Source organism: Gavialis gangeticus, unplaced genomic scaffold, assembly GCF_001723915.1.
Source record: "Gavialis gangeticus isolate Ggan-Ray unplaced genomic scaffold, GavGan_comp1, whole genome shotgun sequence".
In the NCBI taxonomy this organism is placed as follows: domain Eukaryota; kingdom Metazoa; phylum Chordata; order Crocodylia; family Gavialidae; genus Gavialis; species Gavialis gangeticus.
Window position 1 is genome coordinate 30,848,428 of NW_017728992.1, and position 23,800 is coordinate 30,872,227.

The 23,800-nt window shown below is 43.8% G+C and overlaps 1 protein-coding gene across 1 annotated transcript in view; it reads right to left on the reverse strand.

The window, feature by feature from the left end:
* The window catches only part of CDH12 (cadherin 12), a 436,693-nt gene that overhangs the window by 51,772 nt on the left and 361,121 nt on the right, over window positions 1-23,800 (reverse strand). The window contains exon 7 of the mRNA XM_019521449.1: window positions 17,761-18,014. Within this exon, the coding sequence (XP_019376994.1) occupies window positions 17,761-18,014 (254 nt within the window). The remainder of the gene's footprint in view (window positions 1-17,760; window positions 18,015-23,800) is intronic.

Genomic DNA, 23,800 nt, shown 5'->3' on the forward strand with positions numbered 1-23,800 from the left:
TCTGTGTCTAACTTCTGGGGTGTATAGTATATGTGCTTGAACTGGTAATAGGTATTCATGTGCCTAGGCTGGTTTGGATGTGTATGTGCCTGAGCTGGTAATGTGCGCGTGTATGCACCTGACTGATTTGTGTGTTTGTATGTGTGCAATTGTGTTACACCCTCCTGTCTAACAGTGCAATATCGAGATCCTGAGAGTTGGCCTGACCCCACAGGGCAACAAGGTCAAGTTGGTAACACCCTCTATTATAAAGTTAGCTGACCCTTTTCATTATACTACAGTTTTTTAATTGCTTAAAATTATGTCAGATATTTTGCCTAAAAATTTCCCTATGGGTGACTTCCACACACTGACTCTTCTGGACAGATTCAACCAAAACAATGTTTCCAGAAGGAAAAAATAAGGAAAATATAGCACGGAAACAATTCTAGCACTCTTTTATTTGGAAGACCTGCATGCTTTGGAAGAGCATATTCAAAACAGGCTTTCTAAAACTTAGCAGATAATATTATCCAAGGACTCCTTTATCATGGGAAGCATGATTTCCAACAAATGGCTTAAAGAACTGGAGTTATGTAGCCTGGAGAAAAGAAGAGGAGGGATTTGAGAACAGTCTTCAAATACCTGAAGGATAAATATAGATGAAGATAGACTTTTCTCTGTGGTCATAGGGGACAGAACTAGGAAAAAGGCCTCAAGCTTCATTAGGGAAAATTTAGGTTGGCAACTGGGAGGAACTTTCTGACTATGAGGGTGGTCAAGTACCAGAACAGGCTACCCAGAGAAGATGTGCAATCTCCATCTCTGGGAATTTTCAAAAGTGGGTTAGATAGACACTTAGGGCCTTGTCAGACCTTACACTCTAAGATGAACAAAGGCTAATCGGCTTAGTGTAGTTTGGCTTAGTGGAACAGTCACACAGGAAAGTGAAAATCCTACTCTAACTGTCCTCACCTGCACAGCTGTGACTTGCCACTAGAGGCTTGGTGAGCAGGGGCAGGACTAGGAGCTAGGGGAAGGATAGATTCACTGCTCCCACCAGGAAGAGTGGGTGTTGGCAATCACAGTCCCTCTTGCTGCCCTTGTACTGGCTCTACTCCTGGTGGGAGCAGTGGGAGTCAGTCCAAAAAAGGGCACCATTTCTATGCTGCCATTCACACTGGCTCTGCTCCTGATTGTCCCTCCTCCCCCCCCCCCCAAACTGGCTCACTCTGCTCCCAGTGGGAATAGCTCTGGTGTGAGTGGCAACAGAGACATGGTGCAGTGGGGCACGAGCTTGGGCTGGTGGAAGCAGAGCAAGTGTGAATAGTGACGTGAAGCATCCAGGAGCTCTGGGGCTGGAGTATTCACTCTGCCAGACATCCTCAGGGGCCCAGGCACTGTGCTTGGCTGTACTGTGCTCCAGTCTCCCTGCTTGTCCACTGTCTCCTGGGATGCTGGAGAGACATATTGAAGTAGTGAACAGAAGACTGAGGTGTTGTTGTCATTGTGAAGGCTTTGGCTTCTATAAGCACAGTCCACACTTCAGTGAGAGAGGCGGCAGCCTGTTGGGAAGGAATGGCCTCCACCTCACTCCACTGGGGAAGAAGCTCTTCTCAGCCAAATGGCTGGCCTGCTTGACCAGGCTTTAAACTAAGCTCACTAGGGGATGGGCAGACAACCACCAGTGCAAGTTCACCAAGCATCAACCACAAAATCAGCAGGCTAGGCTGCTCAAGGGAACCCACTCCTACCCCAGCCCAGGAACAGATATTTTCCAGGAGTGTAAGGAAGCCTAGTGCCTCCAATGGCATACTTACTTGCCTGTATACAAATGCCAGGAGCTTGGGGAATAAACAGGAAGAACTGGTCCTTCTTCTAAACAGAAATGACTACAATCTCATAAAGATAATGGAGACCTGGTAGGACTTCTCCCATGACTGGACCACAGGTATAGATGGCTATCTATCTTGCCAACAAAAAGAGGAGGGGTGTAGCTCTCTATGTGAAAGAGAAGTATACTTCCCTACAAGTGGAGATTGGCACCTAAGGAGGAGGGCTGGAGACCCTCTGGGCTAGCATATGAGGGGAACATGGTGAAGGGGATAGAATGGGAGGAGGAGTCTACTACAGACCTCCAAATCAGGAACAAGAGCTGGACCATGAATTTGCTAGGGAAGTGGCTGAGGCTGCATGCTCTCAGTGCATGGTTGTCATGGGAGACTTCACCTACCTGGACATCTCATGGGAAGAGCACTCAGCCAAATCTAATCAGTCACAAAGCTTACTCACATGTGTGGATGAGTTCTACGTGTCTCAAGAAGTTTATAGGCCAACAAGAGGTAAGGTGCTGCTGGACCTGGTGATCTAGTCAGCGACCTAAGAATCAAAGGCAAGCTGCGTGACAGTGACCAAGAGTTGATCATTTTTACTATCGATTGCAAAGCTGGCAAGTCAGTCAGCAATGCAGAAGTCCTCAACTTTAGGAAAGCCAACTTTCATGAGCTCAAGAGGCTTGTTGACAAGAACCTGAGAGGCCATGATTTGTCAGGGAGGGGAGTTCAAGATGAGTGGCTGCTCCTTAAGAAAGCGATCCTAAAAGCACAAAGGAGATCTGTTCCAGCCCATAGGAAAGGTAGTAAAAAGGTTCAGTAACCCATTTGGCTCAACAGGGAACTCATGGACCTCCTATGTCTAAAAAGAGAAGCTTATGACTAGGGTGAGAGTGAATAGCCACCCACCATTGGTGTAGATCTTGTGAGGGAACACCTTGAGAGGCTGGACATCCACAAATCAGCTGGTCTGGATAGACTGACCCCAAGAGTACTAAAGGAACTGGCAGACATCATAGCGTGGCCACTGGCAAGGATATTTGAGAACTCATGGCGCTTGGGTGGAGTACCTGAAGATTGCAAGAGGGCCAGTGTGGTGCCTATTTTGAAGAAAGGGAAGAAGGAAGGTCTGGGAAACTACAGGCCAATTAATTTGACCTCAATCCCTGGAAAAATCTTGGAAAAAATTATCAAAGGGAACATTATCAACACGCTAACAGAAGGCAACATTTTAGGGGATAGCCAGCATGGGTTTGTTGTGGGCAGATCTTTCCTGACCAATCTCCTTTCCTTCTAGGCGTCACCTGGACAAAGGGGAAGAGGTTAATAGTGTATATTTGGACTTTTAAAAAGCCTTTGACCCTGGTGCCCCATGATATCTTCATGAAAAAAATTGCGGAACTGCAGCCTCAACTACCCTACAGTCCAATGGCTGGGGAACTAGAGACTCAGAGAGTGGTAGTTGACAGAACCAAATCAACATGGCACACAGTGACCAGTGATGTCCCCCAAGGCTCCGTTCTCAGACCTGTACTCTTCAATGTCTTTATAAGTGATCTGGACTCTGGTGCCATAAATGGACTGGCTAAGTTCACTGACAACGCCAAGCTATGGGGAAGAGTGCCCACACTGGAGGATAGGCTGGTGATCCAGGCTGACCCCAATAGGCTTCTGAAGTGGGTGGAGGAAAACTTGATGGCATTCAATACACAGAGATGCAAGGTGCTCCACCCTGCATCACACTTATAGGCACAGCAGTGCTACACTCTCTAGCACCACAGCTGAAAGATACCTGGGGGGTCATGACTGACCACAAGATGAACATGAGCTACCAATGCAATCCCACCGTCAGCAAAAGCAAAGCAAATAAAACTCTGGCTTGCATCTACTGGTGTATCTCAAGCAAGACCCAGGAAGTCATCCTCCCACTGTACTCAGCCTTGGTGAGGCCACAGCTGGAGTACTGCATCCAATTCTCGGCTCCACAATTGAGAAAGGATGTGGAGAAGCTTGAAAGAGTCCAGAGGAGAGCCACATACATGATCAGAGGTCAAGAGAGCAGGCCTTATGAAGCCAGGCTGAGAGCCATGGGAGTCTTTAGCCTGGAGAACTGTAGGCTCAGGGGTAACTTGGTGGCAGCCTGTAAGTACATAAGGGGTGTGCATCAGGATCTGGTGGAATGCTTGTTTACCAGAGCACACAAGGTAAGATGAAGATCGATGGTCACAAACTGCTGCAATACCATTTTACACTGGTCAAAAGGAAAAATTTCTTTGCTGTCTGAGCCACCAAGGCCTGGAATAGACTCCCCCAGAGGTGGTGCAAGCCCCTACTCTGGACACTTGCAAGAAACATTTAGATGCCTATCTTGCTGGGATCCTTTGACCCTGGATGACTTCCTGCCCCTTGAGCAGGGGGCTAGACCTGATGATCTTACAAGGTCCCTTCCAGCCCTGTCTATGAAATCCATGAAATATAAATTGGGCACAAGAAATGTGGGGAGTGGCCACAAATTAATGGAACAGGAGAAAAATTAGGTGGACTGGAGATAATCCTGCCCTGGAGTTGTGTAAAGTTAAGCTGAATAATAAGTGCTTTAAACCACTTAAGAGATGCTAATGTGCAGCCACTTCAGAGGTTAAAAGCTCCAGAATCTGCCTAAAATGACCATGTAATAAGACCCTTAGCTGGTATGTTTTAATCAAGGATGATCCTGCCTCGTGCAGGGGGCTGGACTAGATGACCTCTTGAAAGGGGGTCAACCCTAATTGTGGAAGGATTTACCAATTTTCATGGATTGATCACAGTGCAAAATTCTAATTTCATGGCATTTTGCAGTGGTGGAACCTGTTCATTGGCAAAGAAGCCTTGAGAGGGAGGGAGGAGGGGGGAGCCGCCATCTTGTGTTCTGCGCTTCATGTCACCCTACCAGCCAGCACCTTCTCTTCCTGACAGTATGGACTGTTGGCTCCTGCTAGGGAGCCGGCATTTCATTTTTATGATTTTTTTTAGTTGATTTTGCAGATTTCATGGACAATCCCAGATTTTACAGTTTCTGTGAAATTCACAAAACCACAAATTAAGTAGGTCCCTACTCATGAGGTCCCTTCCAGCTCTACTTTCCATTGATCATAAGATCATAGAGGGTGGCCTAACCTCTCATAGCTCCTATATGTGACTATTTTGCACACCCACCATCCACATACAGCAGGTGAACATGATTCATCCCATGAGTACAGAAGCAAAGCTAAATTTTACATATAATGGCTGCTCCTAGCAGGTACATGCACAACACCCTAACTGAGAGTTTAGAAAATCTCTCCTGTTTTATCAAGTGCCTCTGCTAGCACAAAGGTGCAATGAAGGAAAGAGACATCTGATGAAGACTAGTAGGTATTAACCACATTGTACTAATGGCATATTGAGGTCCAGACACCTAGATTCACAAGGGAGGCTTAAGGATTTAACAGGCACTGTAGGCACACAAGACCAACATATAAGCTATGACATAAGCATGCCTCATGTTAAAAATACCTAAGTTTCTCCTGGTAAAGTTTAGGTACCTACATTTTTGCCATGGGGCAGGTATACAGATTGTATCTACATATGCAAATGCTGCTGGACGGGTTTGCTCAAGAGTAATTTACTCAGGAGTAAACCCACCTAGACAGGCAACTACACTGCATGCATTTGGGGGCAGGTAGCAAATTAACTGCTGAGTAGAGAAAACTCTTATGCAGTGGGCATGTCCACACAAGATGCTTAATGCTCAGTAGCCTAATAACACTGCACAGTAGCTAATACACTACTATACAGTAGTATTATGTTAGTGCACAGTAAGTGTCACAAAGAAACTATATGCCAGTGCTACTGTGCAGTAACTATCATTACTGCACATCTATTTAGTACTTAATTAAGCAAGTACTAAAGTAAATGTGCAGTAATTACTGTGCATTAATTAACATGTAGATGCACACAGTAAGGGTCTGGATGTGTAGACAGTGATGTTTACTGGGCGTCTCTACATGTGCACCCAACTGCACAGCTGTTACTGGCTTACTAAAGCAAGTACTAAATGACTGTGCAGTAACCACCAGTACTGTGCAGTCCCAGCACCGCACAAGCCATTGCTACTGCATAGTAGCAGCAGTGTCATAGTTCACACCTGCTGATGTTTCAGCAAAGTAGCGTCTTATGTAAACACGTCCACCATGCAGTAATTTGCTCTACTGCACAGTAGAAGCATTTCATGTAGATGCACCCACAGCTACCTAAATCCTAGCATTTATTTGGTCAGCTCCAAACCCAAGCCTATCCTGATAGGATTCACAACCTAGGTGTTTTGCCTATATTGCTTATGGAGACTAACTGCCTCAGTATCCTCAGAATATTCTCTACATAAAGGACAGCAAGCAAAAGGTGGTGGGCCTCCCTCAAACCCATAAGCTCAGTTATAGGATTTGCCAGGATGTTTTTTGAAAGCCTGGACCCAATCCTTCCTCTGCAAACAGGGATTTAGGTCATGATTTCTTGCATTCAAGGAGAGCCCCTAAGCATCTGAGTACATCTCTTTCAGTCTCTCCTGCTAAAAAACTGTTCTATTTTGTATTCACTCGGTCACAGAGGTATCAACAGGGACAAAGTCACAGATAGAGGTTGACTCAATAACCTAGTAATTAGGCTGGAAGCTGGACCTGAAGTCAAATTCCTGCTCCAAATCAGGCAGGGGAGGAATTTGAAACTGGGTCTGCCCATCCCAGATTAGAGTTCTAACAGTTAGAATACTGGGTACTGGGGGGAATGGTAGGAAGAAGTTACAGTGATATTACCACCATCTCTTCTTTCACAAGGAAAAGGATGAGCTTTCTTGCGGGGATAATTCCAAGAGAATGTTCAGGGCTGTAAATCCCAATGGGAGACAGTTGCCTCCCTGCACCCTGGATTTAAGATCTTAGCAGTCCTGGAGGGATGGGTCTTGCCCCTCTCATTAGCAATTTGTTTTGAGTCCAACTCGTTGGGTATAGGTAGGCCCAGGGAGAAGTTATCGCATTAACAAAAAAATCCTTCCTAGCCTTTCCTGGCAACCAGAAAAAGGTACTTTTTTCACTGCTTCATCCCCAGAGTGAGAGACATGCACTGAATGAGGCAGGGGTCCAGTAGAAAGACTGCATGTGATCAAGTAATGACTATAACAAATGAACACAGGCAAGAGACGTGAATTACAAAGGCAATCTCTACCGGAATTTTCTAATTTTGGTATCTTGCCTTTGAAACTATATTATACTCTCTTAACATACATTTTTGTTTATATTTGTTATTAAATACACTCCTTCTTTGCCTAAACTGTAAATGTTAAACAATTACTACAGCCATGTGTAGAAAGATCCTTGCCAAAACATTTAGAATGAAGGATCTGATTGTTGCAAATATATATTTTGAAATCCATCTTGTAAAGAGAGATTTGTTTCAAAATGGCATCACCCTCAAAACTGTGGAAATGAAGGATGGTTAATGAGTACAGATGTGGACAGCCTTAGTCCCAGAACTCTGTATCTGAACCGAAAGTAGCTTTTTTGCACAAAATGGCTGTGTGGTTCATCTTCAGATTCAGCTAAATTGAATCAGGGACAGTGATCCAAATCAATGAATCATGTTGCTGTCCCCGATTTGGGCCGAATCCAAATCAAATACAGCCCGTTTCACACACCCCTAGCATCCAAGTCAAACAGAGAAGACTGAAGAGCAATATTACTGTAGAAGACATGAAATTCATTTTAATTGGAGTCACATCATGTAGACTAAAAGCTAAAAATTATTTTGTGATTAATCCCATAAAATACATCATCTCTCAAGTAATGTAACAACTTCAAAAGTGCCAGCAAAAGTATGGCTTAACTTTGCAGAGTTATAGAAACCTCTATATTCCAGAAATAATTACAAGTAACAAGGTAATTTTTTCTCTATTTATTTTTTCCCTCTCTTGTAAGTTGGTTATCTTTGTCCCTAAAATGACATGGTAGTCACAACTATGTGCAGGAAAACACTTAATTTTACAGAAGTCCTGGCACTATACTCCACCAAAAAGAAATTAACTTTTATTGAAAACAGTTCCTAATTAGAAGTGCTAGAAATTCTCAGTGTCTTTTTTATTACAGATACTTATTCTCCTGGAGTGTTTAACTGTCATATGCTGGAGGAATCTGAGAAGAATGTGAGCAAATTTTTCCTTTACTTTTTGTTGAGAAGTGCTTTGGGATCTTTAATGGACTAGAAGTATGCAGGACTTCAGCTTAATGTTTACACTAAGCATTTCCTGTAGCGCTTTGAACAAAATGGAAATGGACCAAACAGTTCTCCTGAGTGACATAAACTGTAAACTTAACACAGTTTGAAAATCAGGTGCATTGGAATAATGTTTCAAAACAGTTTCAGGTCCAATCACCTCTGCAGGTGTTGAATACCTAAGGCCTCTTTTTCTCTTAGTGTTTTTTTTTTATTTCCCTTTATTTCCTGAATGTGTGCTCTGTGCCTTTTCATGTCTGTATTTCTGTTAACTTTCATGTCTACAAAACAAACTTGTGTAAAATCCCAGCTTCTCAGAAATCTGTGATTCCAGTTACAAGAAAAATGAACAATCTCTCTCAGCCTTTTTCAATGGCTTCCAGTAATATATTCTCCTTTTTCAAAGTAACTAGATTCAATTGTCACTCTCATTTAGCCATTATTCCCCCATTCCTGATATGCAGGAATCCTGTTTTCCCTGATAAAAAAAAAATCACAAATTAATTCTCTGATAACACCCCCAAATCTGTGATTAAAATTAAAGGCACCCCACAGCCCCTCTTGGCCCTGCTTGTGCCCCTCACTCCCCCAACAGCCCCCTAGCCCAACTGGTGCCCCTTACTACCCCCACCACAGCCATGCTCATGCCACTTTCCCCCACCCACAGCCCCTGCCCTCCAGCTCTGATGGAGAGGTCCCCCAGCTGCCAGGGCTATGGGGCCAGAGACCCAGGTCTGCAGCTCGCTGCCTATTGTGGGCTTAGGTGGGGGCGTGCACTCCTGGGGGACAGGAGGGACCTGTGCCCCCCACATCTGTGTGGGGGCCAGGGTGGATGTGCACTGTGTGCAGCTTCCCTGAAGGGCTGATAGTGTGTGGCTGTGGGTTCATGCACCTCCGGCCAGGCAGGCACTTCTGCAGGAAGCTGGCTGGGGGCTGAGGAAGCAGGAAGGTGTTGCGGAAAGCCCCACATTGAGTGCCTGCCTAGGCAGCAGCACACAGATCCAGAGCAGAGCAGTATCAGCCCTTTAGGAAAGCTGGACATGGAGGCACATAGCTCACTCAGGCCAATACTGCATCACTGTGGGTCAGTGTGCTGCTGGCCAGGCAGGCACTCCTGTAGGAAGCTGGCTGGGGACTGAGGGAGTAGGGATGTGATGGAGAAAGCCCCACATGCAATGCCCACCCAGCTGGTGGCACGTGGACCTGGAGTAACGCGGTATCAACCATTCAGGGAACCGATTCGTGGAGGTGCAGAGCCAGCTCAGACTGATACCACGCCGCTTGTGGTCCACGTGCCGCCAGCTGTGCAGGCACTCCATGTCTTTCCCTAACATGTCCCCACTCCCTCAGCCCCCAGTCAGCTTCCTGCAGCCAGCTTCCCCCTCAGCCAGCTCAGCCACAAGCCAGCTTCCCCCCCAGCACTGCTGGCACCCCACAGCCCTGACCTGCAACCCTCCAGTTCTCTGCAAGCACCACTTACCTCACAGGCTCCAGGAAAGAAAGTGAGCCTAAATCAAGCCTTGGGTGACTGAGAGCCTCAGGCCCCATCCTTCCCCCTCTACCTCTCCCTCTCCCTCTGAACAGAGTTGGGGGTTTCCTGCCCTTTTTGTAACTAGCTCTTGCAGGCTGAAACTCTTCCAGCCTGCAGAGCTCTTTGCAAAAGTGGGAAATCTATGGGTTTCTCTGCTAAAAGGTAAAATTCATTTTTTCTCTGATAAAATAGGGAAATCCAAGTTTTCTCTGTTTTTCCATGGGAAATGGAAAACCCGGATCCCTACTGATATGTCTAACCCAACAGAGTTTTAAAAAATTGTCTGATAAAGGGGATTAAATTACTGGGACTAGTGCTGCTTGCTTTAACGTGAGCTTTTTTTGGACTGCTTTGTTCTCTAGAGTTATTCCTTGTGTTGCACACAGTGTAGATCTGTCTTTTATTTCAGTCCCCAGTGTTGGGCAGATTGTTGATTTTGTTATTGTTACTGTGGTCAGAACTGTAGTGGCTAAACTGCTGTAGAGAAACATCTCAGTGAAAATGAGGGAAGTGGTGCTGGCTCCTACCCTGGGGGTCTTTAAGAGGAGGCTTGATGCCTACTTAGCTGGGATCATTTGAGCCCAGTTTTTTCTCCTGCCCTGGCAGGGGGTCAGACTTGAAGATCTATAAGGTCCCTTCCGACCCTACTTCTATGACACTATGATTCTATGAGTTAAGTTGTGGCTGAACTGTACCACCCAGCAAATTATTTTGGCTATTACCTCACAGAACATTTCCTGCCTTCCCATGCCTAGTTAGCAGGCCTATTTAATTGGAAGCTATATTCCAGCTCTTTCTTTAAAATATTATAAAACAGAAAACATTATTTATCCATATAAGACTATTATAAAACAGAAACCATTATTTATCCATATGAGACAATCTAGGTTTTAAATACCTAAAAAAAAAAGCTATTGCATTGCTATAAGATGAACTTCAAAGTTGTAATCAAATGCAATTCTTTGTAATGAATTTATGCTTTTACTAACTTCTATTTTAGGTGGGGGCTTATATCCTTTCAGTTAGAGGATATAAGCCTTATGTTATATTGAACTCTAATAAATCAGTAACTAACAACTGCATATACTTTCTTTCACTTTGGAAAATCAATATGTCAATTCAGATGGGTTAACAACTGAACAGCAAATGACCTATTCCAATGTTTTAAAGGCATAATCTGAAAGTCCTTGAAAATAATAATATGACGTTTCCATTGACTTAAATGAGCTTTGGATTGGACATCTCATTTAAAAAATCAAGTTAAGGTGAAGAGTAAGTTATCCGGACCAAAATCATGAAGATTTGAGCGAAAAGCAGAAGTATCTTTCAAAGTCAGACTGAGAAAACTGTTTTGCCTCTATCATATCTTACAGCCATGTCTCTCTCAATCTTCTCAGCATATATACTGACATTTTGGCACTGTATCTAAATCTATCCTTATAGCAAAAAATTCCAGACAATGGGTCTGATCCATAGCCCATTGAACTCAATAGGCACATCCAGACATGTACACGTTTCATAGTTTCATAGTTAGTAGGGTTGGAAGGGACCTGAGCAGATCATCAAGTCCGACCCCCTACCATGGCAGGAAAGAGTACTGGGGTCAAACGACCCCAGCAAGGTATTCGTCTAGCCTTGTCTTAAAGACCCCCAGCGTAGGAGCCAGCACCACTTCTCTTGGAAGTTGGTTCCAGATCCTAGCTGCCCTGACCGTGAAGTAGCGCCTCCTGATATCTAGCCTAAATCTATCCTCTGCCAGCTTGTGACTGTTATTCCTAGTCACTCCTGGTAGTTTCATAGTTTCATAGTTTCTAGGGTCGGAAGGGACCTGAGTAGATCATGCTAGGTAGGCATGTAGCAAAGTGTACATGCTAGGTAGGCATATACAATTTGCAGCACTGCAAACCCATCTGCCGCACTGCAAACCATGTGCACTGTACAGGCAGGCATTAACCATGCTGCTCCACCATTCATTGGAGATCCCAGTGTCGAAAAAAGCCATACCAGAAAAAAGCAGGGTGGCACACATGGTGGCAGCATGCACTACCCAAAACCAGAGCTTTGCTGGCCAGATCCATGCTCTGGCTGCTGGCCATGCTCCGCGTGCTCTGATCACCACTTCTGGAGTCACAGAAGAGGTCCAGGACCCCAGATAAGACTGCTGGGGACAACCCAGGTGCTGGCCCCAGGCTCCCCTGCCCCATCCAAATAGTGGCATTCCAGAGGGACAACATATTTGTGCCACTATTTGTCCCCAAGGAATGCATATTCTCACTCATGGGGCTGCACCTAATAGTTGTATCTACACATGCTATTAAGGTGACATGATAAACTCTGGCACAGTTCGTACTGGTGTCAGCTGCTCCTGGGCACAGCATATGCATGTGCACCCAGGACCACAGCAGTTTGAGCCGGGGTGGAGCAGCCTTAGGCTAGCAGGGGACCCAGGGGAACAGCCCCAGACTCCAGGTAGTAGCATTGACTGGTAGAGGGGCTGGCTGGGGTACTTGGGTGCTAAAGTTCAGGGCTAGGCAGGAGGCAGCCCCCCATCTCATGCCTCAGCCAGCCCATGACACATGCATTTCGGCAGAGTTAAGTACTCCACCATAAGAAAGCAAAGTTAATTAATTTCATAGTTTCATAGCTGGTAAGGTTGGAAGGGACCTGAGCAGATCATCAAGTCCAACCCCCTGTCATGGCAAGAAAGAGTACTGGGGTCAAATGACCCCAGCAAGGTGTTCATCTAGCCTTCTATTAAAGAATTCCAGGGTAGGAGCCAACACCACTTTTCTTGGAAGTTGGTTCCAGATCCTAGCCACCCTGACCGTGAAGTAGCACCTCCTGATATCTAGCCTAAATCTACCCTCTGCCAGCTTGTGACCGTTATTTCTAGTAACTCCTGGTAGTGCTCGGGGAAACAGGGACTTCCCTAGTGCCTGCTGGTCCCCTCTGACTACTTTGTAAACTGCCACTAGATCTCCCCTCAGCTTTCTCTTGTGGAGACTGAACAGGTTCAGGTCCCTTAGCTTCTCCTCATAGGGCCTGCCCTGCTGGCCCTCCTCTGGACCTTCTCCATGTTGTCCACATCCCTCCTGAAGTGCGGCACCCAGAACTGGATGTAGTACTCCAACTGCGGCCTGACCAGTGTCGCATAGAGGAGGAGAATCACCTCCTTGGACCTGCTTGAGATGCATCTGTGGATCCATGACAAGGTACGGCTGGCCTTCCTGACTGCGTCCCCACGTTCATTTTGGGGACCTAAGCAGTTCATCAAATCCGACCCCTGCCATGGGCAGGAAAAGATGCTGGGATCAAACGTCCCCAGCTAGGTGGTTGTCTAGCCTCCTTTTGAAGACCCTCAGGGTAGGGGCGAGCACCACTTCCCTTGGAAGTTGGTTCCAGCTCCTAGCCACCCTGACTATGAAGTAGTGCCTCCTGATGTCTAGCCTGAACCTACTCTCAGTCAACTTATGGCCATTGTTCCTTGTTACTCTCAGTAGTGCTTGGGGGAACAGGGAACTTTCCCATTGCCTCCTGATCCCCCTTGGCAAGTTTATAGGTGGCCACCAGATCCCCTCTCAGCCTTCTTTTGTGGAGGCTGAACAGGTTCAGGTCCTGTAGCTTCTCCTCATTGGCCTGCCCTGCTGCCCCCTAATCATGTGAGTGGCTCTTCTCTGGACCCTCTCAAAGTTATCCACATTCCTCCTGAAGTGCAGTACCCAGAACTGGATGCAGTACTCCAACTGCAGCCTGACCAATGTCACATAAAGGGGGAGGATCACCTCCTTGGACCTGCTCGTGATGCATCTATGGATGCATGACAAGGTATGGTTAGTCTTCCTGACTGTGCCCCCACATTGGTGGCCCATGTTTATCTTGGAATTAATAGTGACTCCAAGATCCTTTTCTGCCTCTGTGCTCATGAGAAGGGTGTTCCCCAGCCTGTAGGTGTGCTGCTGGTTTTTCCTCCCCAGGTGCAGTACCTTGCATTTTTCAGTATTGAAAACCATCCTATTCTCATCTGCCCACCTCTGTAACCTGTCCATATCTAGTTGTAGCCTGTCCCTCTCTTCTAGCATGCTCACTTCTCCCCACATCTTAGTATCATTTGCGAACTTGAACAAGGTGCTTTTCATCCCTTCGTCCAAGTTGCCAATGAACAGGTTGAACAGTGCGGGGCCAAGGACTGCGCCTTGGGGAACCCCACTGGCCACATCCCTCCAGGTCGAAAATGACCCATCCACCACCACTGTCTAGGTGCAGCCCTCCAGCCAATTTGTGACCCAGCTGACTGTGTAGGCATCAACACCACAGTCACCTAATTTTTTAATGAGGATGGGGTGAGAGCCAGTGTCGAAAGCCTTCCTAAAGTCTGGAAAGACTATGTCCACCTCAACACCTGCATCCAAGGTTTTTGTGACTTGGTCATAGAAGGCAACCAGGTTGGTCTGACAGGACCTGCCTCTAATGAACCCATGTTGATTGTTCCTAAGCATAATCTCCCCTGCTGGTCCCTTGCAGATGTGCTTCTGGATAATTTTCTCAAAGAGCTTCCCCAGGACCGAGGTAAGACTAATGGGCCTATAGTTTCCTGGGTCCTCTTTCCTCCCTTTTTTGAAAATGGGGACCACACTGGCCCTTTTCCAGTCCTCTGGCACCACACCAGAGCACCATGAGTGCTTGTAGAGCTGTGCCAGGGGTCCTGCATTGACCTCTGCCAATTCCTTCATCACTCTGGGGTGGAGATCATAAGGATCTGCTGATCTGAACATATCTCGTCACTCCAGAAGTTCCCTGACTAGGTCCTCACTGGCCTTGGGCCTGGCTGTGCCTCCCCTGGGTCTGTCTGGAATCCCAGTGTGGGGGGATGTCCCTGTCTCTGCTCAGAACTATGGAAGTAAAGAATCTGTTAAAGAGATTAGCTTTGTCATCTGGTGCTATCACCAGATTACCAAGCAGGTCCTGCAGAGGCCCCGCATTACTTGGTACCTTCTTTTTACCCACTATGTATTTAGAAAAGGACTTCTTGTTATCTTTGATCTGGGTCACAAGTACCAGTTCCATCTCTGCCTTAGCCTTCCTAACAGCTCCCCTACACTCTCGAGCAATGCAGGTATAATCCTTCTTGATGATAGCCCCTCCCTTCCATTGGGTGCACACCTCCTTTTTTGGCTTTGAGATGTTCCTGGATTCTTTTGGGGAGCCATGGGGGCTTTTGAGCATTCTTGCTCCCTTTGGTCCCCTTTAATGCAGATGGTGACACTTTACTGTATCGCTAATTAGTGTACTCCACGGTAAAGCACACAGTAGATGCACCCAGTGAGAGTCAAGCTCTGTAAGCCCATTTTTCAAAGTTGGGAACCTAAATTAGAGGAACTGTTTCTTCTTTGGATACTCAGCCTGGCACATGGACCTCCAAGGGACAATTTCAGTGAAAAAAGTGTAGAAGTGGGCACTTTACCCTTAGTTTGACTTCAGTACTACAACAAGCATTGTATGGTTTGACTCCTGTATCTGCAGAGAGGTCTGATGATTTAAACAGGGAGTTCCCTAGGGAGATGCAATTGAAGCATATGAGCCTAAAGGCGTATAGCGCATGATTGTTAAGGGCAGATTGTAAGCCACTTACATTACTGAGTAGTCATGGATGGCTGTTACCATGCTAATGGAGCCAATGCGTAACTGCTCATCGGTATAAGTGGTTCGTTATTTGGTCTTAAGTGATGGCCCTAGACAGCACTGATTTTAACAGAATTATTTTTGTAAATGAGGGAGGTTCACAGTTTTCAGTGGAAAAAATCAACATGTGTCTGCAAACCTAAATTTAGCTACAAATTCTTGCACTGGAGGAGAATGGAGGTTGTGTGGGGAAAAAAGTTATAACCTAATAAGGTCAGTGCTCAGTTAATTTGCTCAAGCAATGAAGAAGTAGATGACTGCACAGTCCATTATTTAAATTTAGTTGCAACATGGCAGCTAAATCATGTTCCTGTATTGTGTGAGAACATAACTGCTGGGTCTGAACATCTATCACTAATAAATGAGCACAGAAATATAAATATAATAATTCAGTCTAAAAAAACAATATTACTTGAGCTCATGTCTTATTTTGTGAGTGTATGCATACAAATCTGGTGGCCATTATAATATTTCACTGTAACATCCTATTCTTAATTTGATATAAAGTTATATTTTAACAGTGTTACATTTTCTCCAAGGCAAGTGTATTAGAGTGATTCTCAAACATTTTAAATCAACGGATGGTTTTCAAACCTTCATAATTTCTTGCAGACTACTGTATCCTTATCATCAATGCCTTATTGAAAAGTGGGTGGAGAGGCAAGGTATGATCCATTGACCACTTACCATGGCTTTGCAGCCCAAAAGTGGTCTGTGAGCCACAATCTGGAAATTACTACATTCAAACTGCCATTGCTCCTAACTGTCTGCATTCTGTAGCCAGGCCAGATCCTACATTCACAAAGCTGTAGGAGCATTTGTGAGAAGTGTTTCTGTACATTTCTGTAAAAACTGTCTCAAGCCATGTGTACCCTAGAAGTACTTTACTGATACAGCAGTACGTGTATACTACAGCATTACACCATGTTATAACAAAATACTACCACGCCATGAGAAAAACGTACTATCCTGATCCACAGTTGGCTGGGATGCAGTGTGCCTCAATGCGGGGGATCTGCAGCAGAGCCTCCATGTTGGGTTGGCTGCTCCTTTGTATCTGGCTGGGGTGCCGTTTGCCTTGAAACAGAGTTGTTGGCTTGGGTGTAATGTCTCTTAATACAGGGGCTCTGTGTGCCTCAGCATGGGGGTTCAGTAGTGGAGCTCCCATGCTGTGGCTTGTGGAGACAGGGGAGCAGTTTCCCTGTTGGTACTTCTATTACCACATCTCAAGGCACACTTGTGCCCCAACCAGCTGGGGAGTGGATGGCTGAGTAGCAGAGTGCCTCAGTGTTGGGGCTCCGCAGCATCTCTGCATTTGTCCTGGCATATGCCACTCTGGCATGCTTTGCACCACTGTTTTGTTCCATTTTTTTTTCATTACCAGGAAATCCAGGTAGCAAATTTTTCCCCAGCACTGTAATTTAGTAATGCCATGTAAGGCTTAACATGCAACATGTGCCGTTTGTGGCACCACAAAGAGGGTTGCGGTACCACAAAACACATGTGCCTGCACGTCTGGATCCAGCCTATGACAACATATAACAATTAATTATTTATGAAAACATATAATAATTATATATTAACTCTTCAAAAACCATTTTTGAATGGAATTTTAAATATGACCAATAAGTTGTTGTTTGAGAAGTAGACAGCATTGATAATCCTATATTTATGCACAATATAGGGGGAGTAAGTATAATAGTTGTGTCTATTCTTCCACCCTGCTTTCCCACAACTTTCTCCAGTCTACCACAGAATGGTTTTTCATGGACTCCCTGGAGAAACCACTGTTAGCACCATCAGTTGAATGGCCAGAGCCTTTGCTTTGGATAAGGAGGTCACGACAGTTTATATCTTCTGACATGGTGCTTTTGTGACATGGGCACGTATCTATCAAGATGATAACAGCCTATGGCTATAAATAGATGTCCCATTTGTTTGGGGTCTGACTTTCCTGGGGTTTGATCTGTCTCAAAACAAGAGTGGCACCATCATTTACCCACATTGACCTTCTAAGCTGCATTTCTGTTCCTTTCCCAGTAGGTGGCCAGGAAAAGCACACAGCCTGACAGGCTTGTCACTGGAATGAACCAAAAACAACCATACAGATGTAAAAGATACCCCAGGAAAAAGTATTAATACATTTTATCTGGTGGGACTTGGAGGGGGACAGTGGACATGTACATCTGTATGATCCTGGGACAAAAGGCTTTCTTCTGGGGCAAGTGGTATGTCTGTTCATAGTCTATGTAGTCTACTATATCTAGCCAATTCTTACCATGAAAGCTAATCAACTTGGTGTAGACTTCTGATAAATACTTTCATCAATAGTTACCTAGAATGGTAAAATGGGCCACATCTCATTACCAATCTCTGATCCATCATTCCATTCAATCTTATTGTTAGCATAAGTGTGGTTAGTATAGAAGTCATGTAAGAATGAAAATGCTTCCTTACTTAACAGAACTGCTGCCCACATCAAGGTCCTGTGCAGTTACAGCACCTATAATAGTCCCAACAGGTGTATCCTCATAAACCTCCATGGTGTACATAGGTTTGCTGAAAATGGGAGGTTCATCCACGTCCAACACATTGATCTTCACGGTAGCAGTATCTTTGAATGGACCCACAGAATGAAATCGATGGTCAAGATGGAGATTGGAGGCCTCTACTTTAAAGGTGTATGCCTTTTTTGTTTCAAAGTCCAATGGCTGTAAGTAAGGATAAAAATTAAATCAGATTTGGCAGAAGTTAAACATGTCTAAATGGATTTGTAACTGAAGATTGTGAAGTTTAGACAACACACCACAAATTTGTCTAATTGCCCAAATCACTAGGCCCAGCAGCATAAAGAAACCCCCTCCAAATAGCACAATTATAATAATTAATTTTATTTTTTCCCAGCCAACCTCCAAGGGACACAGGAAATCCATAGTAAAGCTAGGAATTGAAGATCTTCTACATCCCATGTCAGCTCCTCACACACAAGGGCCATTCCCCCTTTCATCACAGGGAAGGACTGTGATGTTTCTAGTGAAAACGTGTGCAAAGCAAATTCTTCACACAGGGGACATAAACCAAACTTTAGAGTGCAGTTCTGAATCCAGATTAATTCTTTATTCTAGAATTGGCAGAAGGAACCTTTAAATGTAAACACCCACAAACTTAGAGAACTTGAGGGGCTAGATTATATTTAAAAATGCATATTACATTTTGCATCTTGGATCAATACAGCTCTGATTTATAAGGGACTGAATGCAAACTGTCAATTGGCACACAGCATGTTGTAGCTATTTGACAGAGACACATGTTGAAATGGAGCTGGTTTGTTCTGAATTTCTATCAATATACATCCACCCAGTGCCTCTGTTTTTGTAACGTAACCAGTTCTCAGCTCTTTTAGACTATTGTACTGATTCCTATCCAGAAAGATACAAAAGCATTGAGTTTTAATACAAATGTTTAGGTGCATTAGCTCAAACTTTCATCATTTTCCTGAAGTAGTGTTTTTCTGATGTGATAGTGTCACCTAGTGGTTGTTCGTATAATTGTCACATTAGGAACTTTCCATTTGAAAGGACATCGTATTTAAGTAAAGAGACGAGATTACATCTGTAGCATCAAAAATAAGTTACTGCTTCTCATTTTTATTTCTATCAGCATCACCCCCATAGTATGTTTCCACTGCTAGCAGGGATTTAAACTACGTCATTTTCTACCCTAGTCACAGCAAGACATAACTGACCAGGTGCTCAACTGGTGTAAACTGTAGTAGCTCTATTAAAATCACCAGTTACATTCATTCACATTGACTGAGAACATGACATGATGGTTTTAAATTCTTGTGAAAGATGTCACATTTTAATAGACAATATGGCCAACTCCTTTGCATCTAAGTGGGCATCTAAGTCTATATGGGCACATATACACATGCCCCCCATGGCGCAGTTGTTACTGCACCATCATTTAGTACTTGCTTTAGGAAGTACTAAATGACAGCACAGTAACAGCTGTTACTGCACCATCCTGGTGGCACGTGGGTATTTTTAGCAGCTGTACCACCATAGTGATGCACTCTAGTGAGGTCACTCATCACTATGGTGAGGTAGCATCAGTGTCACAGTTTCTGCCTGTTAATGCTACATCACTATGGCAATGTAGCATTATGTGTAGATAAACCCTATAATAGGTAAATCTCCATGCTTAAAAATTTTGACTGTAATAAACTGCTCATAGAAATGGGGACATCTTTACTCAAAGAACATTTCCCTGAAGTATGTGCAAATTTCTCTCAAGTAAAAGATTTGTAACTGGGCTGACAGTAATCATATATATTGGGATAAATATACAAGTTGGGATATTGTCTGAGGATGGGAGAGAGAAAGGATGGGACAGTAGGAGTCACATCCAGCACATGCTGAATTCCAGTGTTCTCGTTTTTTTTCTGATGGTCCTGTCATTAGCCAGATTGTAAACGCACCCTATCTTCACAAAGATGGAAGGCATGGTTCCTAATCCACTGCAACATGTGTATTAGCATAACAAACACCTCTATATCAATTTGAAATCTTTCAACATAAGGGTATTGCAAGGCTCAACTGCAATTTGATACGTTTAGAGGAGGATGATACAGGGTGAAAACTAACTTTTGTGATGTGCTTTGATTAGATTCACAAAAGGAATGTTTGGGGTGCTCTATTACGTATAACACATTAACAGTTGCCATAAACTTATGTTTTTTGTGGTGAGATTCATAATTGCAGCAGCTTTGACGAATTGTATTCTTCATAAGTATTCCTAGGTTATCACTATGGCATTTTTTCAAAGCTTAGACTTCCACCTGGTGCTTGGCTACCTGCCTCAGTAATAGCTTTGTTTGGTTAAGAAACTTATGTGCTTGAACAGAGAAGGCTCCACTGCACTCTGACACATTGTCCAAAACTCAAGTGTTATGCTCTTGTAACTTAATCTTACCATGTTTTTATTTTTGACCACTTATAGTCTTAGGACATCTGTAATGTCTCCAGTCATGATATTATTAAAAATCTATGACTGTATGCAAGTTTGATTGGTAGCATTCCTTACTCATACAGATAAGTAAATCAGTCTTGGCCTCGCATCCAAAATCTTGGCAGCCACCTGTTGTACTAGGGAACTGTTGGAAAACTGGAAGGATGACTGTCTTGAAGGAACCTTCCATGCCAAATCTCTATAATCTTGAGATTTACAAGGGTTACGAATACCACTCCAAAGGCTCATTTTGTGGACACTGATCAAATCATGAAAGGCGCTTGTTCTCCATTGTGTCTTTAATGAATGCAGCAATTAACTGTAGCGTGTTATTTCATTTTACCTGTCCAGAATTTTCATAGCAATGCTGTCATATGGTGGTAAACTTATGGAATTAAACTGTACTGTGCATGGAAATTTTGAATACAGATAAACAAGTAAGTTTTATTTTCAAAGGTTCCAAATAGCAGAACCTGTGCCCTATTAGGGAAGTATATTCGATACCTTAACAACCATCTGTTTTACCTAAAAGATTCTACAGCCACTTCTGGATTTTAAGATGGTAATTATAATATGCTAACACTTATGGAGAGGTACTGAAGAATGAAATAGGGATTAAAACAGTTTGGTTATATTAAAGGACATCAGTACCATTATATGGAACTGTTGCTAAAATCCTATAGAATGTAAGACCAAAGGACAACCTTTGTACCTTTTTTTTTCAGTTGACCAGTAGGAAATCCTTGTCCCTATTGTAGAGTCCTATTACATTCAAAAGGTCAGTTATAAAACTTGCTACATAGAAAGGTTATCTTTTTCTCAAATTCGAAAAGATTTTTTCCATAATGAAATCTCAGTTTTGATAGCACCATGGGAGCTCTTTGTTACCCATAGTCTATATATCTATTATGGGAGACTTTTGTAATGGTAGCCTAAGTGTCAGTCTCATAATAGATGAGTCTGTCTCTCTCCAACCAGCCCTTGTCTGTCTTCATGGATATAAGCTATCAGAACACTACCAGATATGTGCAGCTGTGTGTAGTAATGGCAATTTGAAAATACTAAAACTAAATAACACATAATGATAAAACACTTTGTTTTTCTTCTCAAGAGATACCATGAACTGGTTTATTTAGTGTGAACAGGAAAGCACATCAGCATCTCTGATATGAAAGTAAATACAGTTTGAAGCATTATTGCTTCCCTTATCCTATTTAGAAGTGAATACATGCTGACAAATATATAATGCTTTAATGTAAATTGAGCAAGTAAAATGGAATAATAGACCTTTTTTTTCAAATAGAAGCCTGTCAAAAATATATGAAGTACAAAAGCCAACATAAGCTGAAAACGGCTTAATGAGTTCCAGTGATAAGCATGACAGTTGAGAAAAGAAGTGAATGTATTCATTCCCTGTTCACACAATAAGAAAAGAAAAGAAGAACTCATGAAAGCTGCAGGAGTGACAACCTTAGAAACCTACTGCATTTACCTATTTACTAGGTACAGCATAAGCATAACCCATAACCCTGTCCTATTTGAGGGTGGGACAGACCTTTACACTTCAGACCTCGATTTATCTGAGACTACCCACCCTAGCATTCAGTGAGATCTCATTGGTGCAGAGACACCACATTGATTGAACAGAAGGTTCCAAAAAGCAACACTTTTCCAGTGCTGGTTACCAAGTCTGGATCTGAAATGGTAAAAGTAAAGATGAAAGTTTCAGGGTATGATACGTGTTAAGTCAGGCTTCAGATCAAATACTTCTATGTTCTTCGTTAGAGTTGACAACAAGAGACATACTGCTGCTTCAAGGATTGATGGGAAAGGGTAAGATATATTTTTTAGCTCCAATCCCTTCACAACAGGGAAAGATGACGCAGCAGCAATTAGTTCTTTGACTTAGGTGGCTGTTTAAGAAGAAGCTGAAGTCACATATTGTAAGTAAAAAGCATCCTGGAGGAAAAGATGCTTTTTGTCAGTGGTGCTCAAACTTTTTCCGTGGCAGGCCAGATGGGCAGTGCCTGGTCTGATGCTGGGCCAGATGGTGGTTCTGATCTAGCCCTCAGGGCCAGGGCTGGTACGGTGGCCACCATCTGGCCATGCAGAGCGGGGTTGGGGTGGCTGTATCACCTAAGCCTGGCCTTTCAGGAGTGAAAGAGGGTGTCACCTGACCCTACAGGGTGGGATGGATATAACCCAGCCCCATGGGGGAAGGGGGAGTGACCCAGCTCCAAATCAGCCCAGTGTGGGGAAAGCAGGCATGGCCCAACCCCAATCCAGCCCCACAGGGGGAAGAGGGTGTAGCCTGGCTCCAACCAGGTGTGCGGGGCTTAGGGTTTGGGAATTTGGCAGGGGCAGCGTGACTGTATTGATGGCCACTGCTCTCTTGTCACAACATTTCCTGATCTATGGGGAGCCCTGTGGGCCAGATGCAATGGCTTTGCAGGCTGCATTCGGTCTATGGGCCAGAGTTTGAGCTCCCCTGCTCTTAGTCAGTGACAGGATGTCTTGGAGAAAGTTTATGTAGAGGTGTACAGGAAAAGCTGAAGTGTTTAAAGTGAATAGGTGGGGATACAGGTCTACCCAAAGGATACATTTCCCACTTATCACTAAGGAGATCCTTAAGTTCCCTACCTGTTTCTTCACTAAGGGTTTCAGAACAGCTACAAAAAAGTGGCATAACCAACCACAAAGATTCAGATCTCCTTTTCCTTACTTTTTGCCTTTTTTTTCCTGATGGCCAACATCATCTTTCTGAGATCATGCTTTGCCTATAGCTAGGTGTCTGCCAGCACTAAGGAGAATGATAGATATATTTCTCTTCCTCCTCAAATTTTGAAGTCTCCTTCCTTTTTATTCTCTTTTCCCCTCTCTCACCTACATATAAACAAAGCACAGTTTATTGGGAATTATTGGCTTATACTAACCATCACTGTGTATAAAAACTTTTAATATTCCCTGACCGGTTTTAACAGCTTGCTGGGGCACATGTAATCTGAGCTTGCAGCACAATTTATAGGCAAATGTAGCTCTTGCTTGTTTGTTATAATGGAAGCTTTACAAAAGAGAAATAGGCTGTTCTAAACCCATAGGGAATTTTTATCTTTTTGTGCCTTTTTGCTTTCTTTTCCTTTGGAGTAATTATAATATGAACCAAACCGTGGTTCTAAATATCACTAGGATGCTCTGGCTGGCATAATATATTCCTTTTCTTATAGAATGATCATTGTAATAACTGAGCATACGTACTAGATCCTACCTTGAAGTTAAATCAATGAGCTAAGTTATGAAATTTAAGTTGTACACCTATTCCAGATGAAAAACATTACCTTATAAAATCTATTAAATGTCTGGAAAGCATAGAATTGCCTCTTTCTGTCAATTCACTCAGAATCCTAAAAGCATCCACCTGGCATATGAGATTTGTGTCAGTTTTTTATCAAAACAATTTTAGTCCAGGGAAACATTTTTTATTGTCACA